Genomic DNA, 10,005 nt, shown 5'->3' with positions numbered 1-10,005 from the left:
AAAATACTTCTCATTAATTTCTCTATTAAGATATAAGCAGGAAAGAAAATAAAGTGAAATTAAATTTACTTTTTTTTTTCTTGACCAGAAACTACACAACACTTTTTAAGTAATTTAGAATGGGGTATTTAATTTTTTTCGAATTTTAGAAAATTTCAGTGGGTTATCAAGAATACAAATACATTATGAACTATCCATTTTAAAAGGAAATAATGTTGATAAAAATATTTATAAGAGACAAGGAATTAGATCTTATGGAATGTTATTTTTTCTTTTAAGTTGGGCTGTTATTCTTGAACCCAAATAGTGTCATACAAACCTTTGACTGTTTATATTACCATCTTTCAACCCATTCTTCTGCATCCAATTTCTTTTAAAATTTCCAATTAGTCCTTTAACTTTCAACGATTAAAATTAATTAATTTTCTCTGTCATCTCTTCTATTTGAGCATGTTACGGATATCAATAGTATTTTTCATGATTTTATAAATTTTAACTAATAGTATGTTAAGGTATCAGGCATTAAATAAGAGAAATGAGACAGAAAAAAAAAAATAATTTTAACCATTGAAAGGTCGGAGATGTAGAGAAAAGTCCCCTTTGAAAATTTCTTCCTATCTTTTGAATTTTTTTTTTGCACCTTCATGTTTTCTTCTTACACCCTATTTATTTTTAAAATTTCAGTTATACACTTGTGAATTTGGGCCATGAAATGGGGCCGGAATTATGAGAAACAGGACAGTTGATAAATATTATGTTATAAGCAATGGTTCAAATTATGTATTTAATTACAAATTTCACATAATTTTAATTAGAAAAAACACCTCAAATTATAACTAATAGGAAAACAAAACTGTTAATATACTCTAAATGCAGTGCCTTCATGCGTGCATAACATACTTTTTAGAATATTTATAATGCATTTAGGGGTTTCTTTTTCAGTCTTAATTAATTATTGTTTTTTGATAAAAATGTTCTTAATTAATTTATGAAAACTTTTTTAGTCGCAAGAAACAAATATTAAAAATCATTTCTATTAGGAAGAGAGAGGATACTTAATCCATGTTATATAATCGTTATTATCTTTTTGAATAAGAATTAATTAGATAAAAATAATTATGTAAAAAGAGAGAAAATAATTATTTAAAAAAAATGTTAATTTTTTAAAGAAGAAACTATTAATAATTAATAAATTTAATGCGAATAACTAGTGTGACATGCGCGTGTTTTGAATAGTATATATATATATATAAATAAAGAAAGTAGTGTTATATGATGAGAAGCACTATGACAACGTATCATTGATGTGACAATGTTGGTGTTATATTATACATACATTTAATAACACAGTGCGTGAAATGAAGCGTTCGAACAAATCAGCAAGGGTTGAATATGAAGTTTGAACCTCCACTAAACAACAATTAAAAATGTTTAATCTTGAAATAAATTTAAAAAATTAATTTATTTAAAAAACTTTTAACCTTATTTTTCATGACACAGGGTTTTAATTATTGATTTATAAAGAGCGAAACGTTGTTATAGCATGAATGTAAAAAGTTGTCCCATTTTGGTTTGGAAAGAGAGAAGGGAAGGGACAAGTGTTACTCTCAACAATAAAGTCGACAAGTCCTAACGTACGCATCGGTAATTAAAATGTTACCCTCCTTCATTGTCTTACTTTATGAACCAACTAAGAATTCCATGAATCAATTTATTATCTTTTGCCTATTTTGTCTACTCATCACTATTACTTTTTTATATCTATATATATCTAGAAATATATAATACAATATATATGCTAACAATATATTCACTAATAAATATTTGATCAATAAATTAATTTATATTTATATTTTAATAAGCTTAATTTTATTATTTAATACTTAATTTTGTTATTTAATACGATATTATAGTTGTTTTAATAAAAAAATTATTATTAGAGGTTAATTTAAAGTCTAATTTACAAATGAATTATAACTTTTTATTAAAAGTAAATATTAAATATTAATAAATTTTAGTTTATAAAATGATAACTTAATTAATATAATTATTAGTTTTTTTTTAATTTTAATTATTATTTAATAATTTTTTATAGTGTTTATTGAATATATCGTGTCACTTATTTCTTTTATTGTGTCACTTGTTATGGACTAAATGACCAAATTATGATATATTAATGAAAGTATCTCTTCTTACAAATAAATTATAAAAATAAATAAAAGTAAATTAGAGTTAAATTCACTTCTTAATACTAAACACGGTTAAACAAAAATTAATCATGAATAAAATACACTATTAACATATGTAATTTAAAGTTTTTATGTTTTTTTGAAAATAATCATTTAATTTGAGTTTTTGAGTTTTTATGTTTTGTGAAGTATATTTTTTATCATAAATTTGATATGATTATCTTACTTTATATTTATTTATTTATTTTTATTTTAATAATTTTTATGTGATACAAATAACTAATAGACTTTGAAATGTCAATATAAATAAGATGCAAAAGTTTATAAAAATACTTAAAATAAACTTATTCAAAAAATACACTACTATTAAGTAATAATAATTATAATTTAATCATAGAAAAATATATAAAATCACTAACTCGTACCCTACATTTTAGTAGTTTCTTTCCCATATACCTAACTCACGTGTGGAAGGTATGGCGGTCCTTAACCGTGAATGCATACGCCTCTTCCCACATCGACTTTGACTTTCACTCATCAATTTAGTTCATCTTCATAAAACAAATCTAAGAGAACAACTCTTAAAATAAGTAGTGTTAATATCTATTTTTTGCACATTAATTAAAAAAAGTTGAAAAATAAATGTCTGCATTCAAATACTTCCGTGTCAATCAGTTAACAATAATTGTTAGTATAATTTTTAAAGTGATTATTATAAAAAAGTAGAAAAATTATATATAATAATAATAATAATAATAATTTTTAATTAAAAAAAACGGCGAACTTTCAGAGTATTATTACACGAAAAACTATATGATTTGATGGGAACTCAATAACAAAAAAATAATATCTTCAAGAGTATGTTACTATATAGGTCTCTCGTAATAGCAACATAAATATCTCGTTACAATTAATATTTTCTCACAAAATAATAATAATAATTATAAAAAGGAAGATGGTGTACTAGAATTGAATAACTTTCTTTTACATCATGACACGTATCTACTCGTACCTAGCATTTTTTTTTTCTTGTTATCCATCATTTATATCCTTTTAATCAATTCTCCTCTCCCAACTCCTTCCCAACTAATAAGAATTTAAAAAAATAAAAATAAAATAATTGTAGTACTAATGAGAATGAATGAATTATCCTTGTAAGTTGTAACCAAATGACAAGGATGGCCAATGTTCATTCATGAATACAAGTCGATGAGTATTAATTGGTCCCATCCATGATCTCACGTGGATACCCTTCTCTCAGTCAAAATCTCATCTTTCCACCATTGCTGCTTTTTTTCCTTACCATCAAAGAAACCCTTTCCGGGCATGCCAAATTAATTACGCTCATGTTCCCACACACCATCACATTTCTATCTCACTAGGGCATCAAAAAAATCTCATTTTTTTAACGTATGGAGCACTCTTTAATCCTTTTTTATTGGAAAACATTGTTAATTGTAATTTCCAATGCATTTCTTATGCCAAATTTACCATACCTGAAGGAAAGTTCTAACCTTTAATAAGTTTTCTTAGTGGGACTCTTTTACAGTGATGAGTGAGACTTAATAACAAAAGTTATTCATAATGGTGTACTAAAAAGTGTTTGTATAAACGTTTATGATAATGAAAATGAGATGAGAATGGAAGAAAAGAAAGGGTGTGTGTGTGTGTGTGATGAGAGGGAAAAGTTGAAAAACACACACGTAATATGAACAGATCCTTCAGCCTCAGGGTTAAATGGGGGTCGGTTTGGCAATAAATGTAGCTACCAACAACTAGCTGCACCCATTAATTCATTGCTTCCATATAATGGCTGAAACTTATTGCTTCTTCCCTAAATATTTCCATCGAGAATTGAGCTATCCCAAACAACGAGTAGCATGTAGTAGTAGATATCATATCATATCATACCATGTTCATGTTGTAGCTGTAATTGTGTTCGTCATCGCTTGCATCAGTTGGATCAGAATATATAACACCCTTTGCTCCAATCACTTCCTCTTGTTCATAGCAACAGCTTACAAAACCTTTCAACAGTTGCAACAAATCTATGTATGCAACTCAACTCCACAACAAGGCTCTTTTTGCATGAGCCATCATCTCTCTTAAAAAAACCCTTTCTTTCAGTCAAAACTCCCCAATCATACCATTCCCATTTCACCACTCACACTTTTCTCTCCCTCCTATCCTATTGTCCCCTTTTGGTTTTTCTATCATAGTAACTTCCTCATATATATACACTCACATATTCTATAGCTTTCACTGCTTGGCTTTTGAATTTGGCTCCTACCCTTTTTCTCTTTTGGTGGATCCGATTTGATCAGTACCGCCAAACTCTTTTGGAGAGTTTGGACCATATTGTATTGAAGCCTAAAAGGTGAGTGTGTGTGAGAGGTTTGAAGAAAGTTAAGCATCATGAGAAACTCTGAGGCAACAACACATGCTGGTATGGAGATAGAAGCAACAGCTAGGCCTTCAGGAAATGGTTCCACCCTACCAGGGTTGAGTCCTCTCAGTGAGACCCTTTGGAGAGAGAAGGCCAACTCAGAGATCATCGGAGATGTCTCAGCAAGACTCACATGGAAGGATCTGACAGTGATGGTCACTCTCAGCAACGGTGAGACACAAAACGTTTTGGAGGGTCTAACTGGTTATGCTGAACCAGGAACCTTCACTGCTCTCATGGGACCCTCAGGTTCTGGAAAATCTACTCTTCTTGATGCACTTTCTAGTCGCCTAGCTGCAAATGCCTTTCTTTCAGGCACCATCCTTCTCAATGGACGCAAAGCCAAACTCTCTTTTGGCACTGCAGTGAGTCTTTTTCCTCTTTTGCCTTAACATGCACTCTTTGGTTCTTTTGTCTGAACATATAGTCTTTGGTGGATGCTTTCAAACAAAATGAATATAATATTGGATCTTTATTTATTTAATACTGTTAGATATATATATGTTCTAAAGGTTTTGTTATGGTACCCTTGAGATCTTCTTTCTTATTCCTCTCTTTGACCCAACTCTTTCAGTTATTGGCCAGAAAAACACCTCAATCAAAATATTTGGATTTTTTTAGATACTGTAGCACTGGCAAGGCAACTCTCTTCAGAATAGAATAAAAAAAAGATAATTTTTTGAAAGATGATACATAGATTTTAACATCAAGAAAACAACAAAATGTTTCATTCTCGTCTGTCTATGTACTAAATGCTCCCTACTAAATGCTGCTGTAGCTGTGTCTATGTTTCATTGGAAGAATGTAGTTAGTAGATAATATATATTAAGGTCATCACTCTTCTTCACTTTGGTTTTGAACTTTTAAGGTTTGGTTTAATTATAGCACCTAAATATGGTTACCCTTTTTCCCATGTCAGGTTTTACAACTTTATTATGCTAATTCTGCAAAAGGGTTTGTTCCTAACTTGGTTTTTATGATGTGTTATGAACTTAACCAGGCTTATGTGACACAAGATGATAACTTGATTGGTACCCTAACAGTGAGAGAGACGATATCATATTCAGCTCGTTTGCGTCTGCCTGATAACATGCCATGGGCAGATAAGAGAGCATTGGTGGAGAGCACCATTGTTGCAATGGGACTGCAAGATTGTGCAGACACAGTGATTGGAAATTGGCACTTGCGTGGAATCAGTGGCGGGGAGAAGAGAAGGGTTAGCATTGCCTTGGAAATCTTGATGAGACCAAGGTTGCTTTTCCTTGATGAGCCAACCAGTGGACTTGACAGGTTGTTACACATCACTTTATGTGAATTTAATTTCCTTGTCCTAAGTGGTTTGCATGGACATATGAAATTATCACACGTCAATTCCCATCTAATTAACTGCTACCAAATATGTACTGTATATGTAACTGTGTCCAATGGTTGTGCTTTTCAAGTAATTGGCATTTATGTAGAAGAAAAACTTGGTCTAGTAAGTTTGTTCTTAATATCTGATATTTTGAAAACAGATTTTCTTAAAAGATAATTAATCACTCAGTTACTATACTTTGATAAAATAGTTTTTTTTTTTAACATGTACAGGTATCCTTATTAAAAGAGTTGGATTGTGGTAGTTAATTCATTTAAGTATGTAGGTGGATGGATACTAATAATAAATGAGAATAGCAGCGGAAGAAGTAGCTAATAATTTTTTAATTTTTAAAGTGAAAAACATTTTGAAACAAATTAAAACAGTAAAAATATGAGATAGAGATGTTTTAACATTGTTCTTAAATTGACAGTTAAATAAGCTTTTTAATTGAAGGAGTATTCTGTCTTTTCTGTTGCTGCTTTTGGTAACTATTGATTGATGTGTGCTTGTCTTGTACATGATTCTATCTCTTCCTAATGATCAAATTTCTATGTATCTTTGGAAAGGAAAAACGTGGTGCAATAAATAAGGGGCCATGTGTTGTCTGTATATCATTTATCTTAGAATTTGTTCTTATCTCTATACAAAAAATGCAGAAACAAACAAATACAACTTTAGCCTACAATTTTCTAAAGTGATTTTGGAAGTTATTTCTTCGTCTTTTTGGATAATGTTTTGCATTGTCACAACATCAAATTGTGTGTACCTTTTCTAAAGGGGTTGCAATATTATATAATATTTCTTTCTTTTGATGGAGAATGTTTGGTTGTTGTGCTGTCTCTCTTATTGATCAAGTTTGTAAAGTAGAAACATCTCTTTTTGGTGAAATGATGTCATAGTTTGGAATTTTTCGCTGTGGCAGTGCTTCAGCATTCTTTGTGACTCAGACACTTCGTGCCTTGGCAAGGGATGGGAGAACCGTGATAGCCTCTATTCATCAACCTAGCAGTGAAGTGTTTGAGTTATTTGACCGATTGTACTTGCTTTCTAGTGGCAAAACTGTTTATTTTGGACAGGCTTCAGAGGCATATGAGGTCAAACTCACATTCCACTTTTACTCTCTTTTTATGCATAGTTTCTTGAATCAGCAATGGTTGTAAAGAAATGAAGCTTTTTGATGACTGATATAAGTGACTTTGTCTGCAGTTCTTTGCACAAGCTGGTTTCCCTTGTCCTGCTTTGAGGAACCCTTCTGATCATTTCCTCAGGTGCATCAATTCTGATTTTGACAAGGTCAAGGCCACTCTTAAAGGGTCCATGAAATTGAGGGTATTCAACTTTTCTTCTTTATGACACAAATTTGTCTTTCAATTTCATTACACTCTACATAGTTTCAACATTTTAATATGTGCTTTTCATCAATTATTTTCCAACATACATACCTCTGCTAACATTTGGTCTGATCTGAACTTTTTCTGTAGTTTGAGGGAAGTGATGATCCTTTGGACAGGATCACTACTGCTGAAGCAATCAGAACTCTTATTGATTTCTACCGCACTTCTCAGCACTCTTATGCTGCAACACAGAAAGTGGATGAGATATCCAAAGTTGTAAGTGCTTTTCAATGATTACTTACTGATGAAAAATAACAAAACTTAAGAATGATGCAATACACACATGTATATACCCTCTTTTTCTTGTTCATTTTCTGGAGTCAATTATTGAATGTTGTGATCATGATGAATTCTGCAGAAGGGAACAGTGCTTGAAGCTGGAGGAAGTGAGGCAAGTTTCTTGATGCAGTCTTACACTTTAACCAAACGTTCCTTCATCAACATGTCAAGGGACTTTGGCTACTACTGGCTTAGGCTTGTTATCTACATTGTGGTCACTGTCTGTATTGGAACCATTTATTTGAATGTGGGGACAGGCTACAACTCTATTCTGGTACTTCTATTTCCCATTTTGAAAGCAATTTGAAGTTGTCATTGTATCACAGTTTTGCAAGAAATTTGGCCTTGGAGTTTATGTGTTTTCTTCCCTTTTATTTCAGGCCAGAGGTTCTTGTGCATCTTTCGTCTTTGGTTTTGTGACCTTCATGTCAATTGGTGGATTCCCTTCATTTGTTGAAGACATGAAGGTGAATAATGTTCTGTGCCCCCCATGCAACAACTAACAATGTAGTATAAAATCTTACATTTTCAATTTGAATCACAGGTTTTCCAAAGGGAGAGGCTTAATGGTCACTATGGTGTCACTGCATTTGTCATCAGCAACACATTATCTGCAATGCCCTTCCTGATTTTGATCACTTTTCTCTCTGGAACCATTTGCTACTTCATGGTTCGCCTTCACCCTGGCTTTTGGCATTACCTCTTCTTCGTGCTGTGCCTTTATGCCAGTGTCACAGTGGTTGAAAGCTTAATGATGGCAATTGCTAGCATTGTCCCCAACTTCCTCATGGGCATCATTATTGGAGCAGGAATTCAGGTATGCAAGTTCCTCCCACAGTATATGCACATGTGCATTAAATTACACCCATCCAAAACAATGCCATATTTTCCTTTAAACCACCACCCAAAATTCAACCTTCTCCATCATTGTTTTATTAAATTCAACCTACTAAATGCAAGAGTACTAATTGCAGATCTTGATGGAGATCACATATCTTACAAGTCAGTTTTGTATGGTTGAATTCGGTTTAAAATCCATTTCTTAACACATTTGAAATTAGGATTTGGAAATGGTCATGTTTGAAAGTACCACACCCAAAATATAAAACCAAACAAGCTGTCTTAACCTCTCTTTAGATGCTCACAAATATTGATAAATCTGCACATATACAATGCCTGTGAAGACAGCTGCACACAATGGTTTTTTTGACAGCAGGATCATGTGAAAATTCAACACAACAGGATTCATTCTGTAAAACCATTGATCTTGATCATCCATTCACACCTGATTTGTTTTTCTATTTTTCAAATTTCAGGGCATATTCATGTTGGTCTCAGGCTACTTTAGGCTTCCACATGATATCCCAAAGCCAGTCTGGCGTTACCCTATGTCATACATCAGTTTCCACTTCTGGGCACTGCAGGTAACAGAAGCAACACATTTCACTTCTTGAATGCCATGTGCTGTTGTTATATTGTTGTTACATCTCAGTTTGATGATAAAAACTGTGAAAAATGTTTCAGGGTCAGTACCAGAATGATTTGAGGGGTTTGATATTTGACAACCAGACACCAGATCTTCCAAAGATACCCGGAGAGTACATCTTGGAAAAAGTTTTCCAAATTGATGTGAACAGATCAAAGTGGATTAACCTGAGTGTGATCTTCAGCATGATTGTGATCTACCGCATTATCTTCTTTATTATGATCAAAATCAACGAGGATGTGACACCATGGGTGAGAGGGTACTTGGCTAGGAGGAGAATGCAGCAGAAGAGTGGAGCACAGAACACAACCATTGCACCTGATCTTCTCACTCAGTCACCATCTCTCAGAACCTATGTTTCCCCTCCAACAAAGTGAACTCATCAAAGTTTTACTCAAACAATCAACCTTTCATTATCAAGTAGGATTAGATATATATATATATATATATATATATATATATATATATATATATATATATATATATATATATATATATATGTCAGACAAAATTCTTATTATTTTTACACATTCTTGCTCTTTAACCATACTTTGAGTAAGTTATCAGTGACTTCTTGTTTATAATTTCAGAAAAATATCAATTTACTTCTTTCACCGGTGTTCATCCTCATTCATGTTCATTCATGTTATATACATAGAGAGGTATGATTAATTTTGCTTCAGAAGTTAATATAGTTAGATATGAGTAGCCATATCTTAAAGTTCTTAACCACTAGTCACTTGGTTAATCATAATGGTCATGATATATGCAAAGGATATGTTTAATTTTGATCACGATTGGCTGAGTGAATGCCATATTAAATCCTAGAAACAAGTATATACTATGTAGATTTG

The 10,005-nt window shown here is 31.9% G+C and overlaps 1 protein-coding gene across 1 annotated transcript; it reads left to right on the top strand.

The window, feature by feature from the left end:
* Positions 1 to 4,012: 4,012 nt before the first annotated feature.
* On the top strand, positions 4,013 to 9,781 carry LOC114180311 (ABC transporter G family member 11). The gene is made up of 10 exons (XM_028066605.1): positions 4,013 to 5,000; positions 5,636 to 5,925; positions 6,915 to 7,086; positions 7,199 to 7,321; positions 7,474 to 7,602; positions 7,745 to 7,939; positions 8,046 to 8,132; positions 8,210 to 8,482; positions 8,982 to 9,089; positions 9,190 to 9,781. The coding sequence occupies exons 1-10, from the start codon at positions 4,605 to 4,607 to the stop codon at positions 9,526 to 9,528; spliced, it is 2,112 nt and encodes a 703-aa protein (XP_027922406.1). The 5' UTR covers positions 4,013 to 4,604; the 3' UTR covers positions 9,529 to 9,781.
* The last annotated feature ends 224 nt before the right edge of the window (positions 9,782 to 10,005 follow it).

This window comes from Vigna unguiculata, chromosome 4, assembly GCF_004118075.2.
Source record: "Vigna unguiculata cultivar IT97K-499-35 chromosome 4, ASM411807v1, whole genome shotgun sequence".
In the NCBI taxonomy this organism is placed as follows: Eukaryota; Viridiplantae; Streptophyta; class Magnoliopsida; order Fabales; family Fabaceae; genus Vigna; species Vigna unguiculata.
The sequence above is the reverse complement of the archived record's forward strand: the minus strand, read 5'-3'. Positions and strand labels throughout refer to the sequence as shown.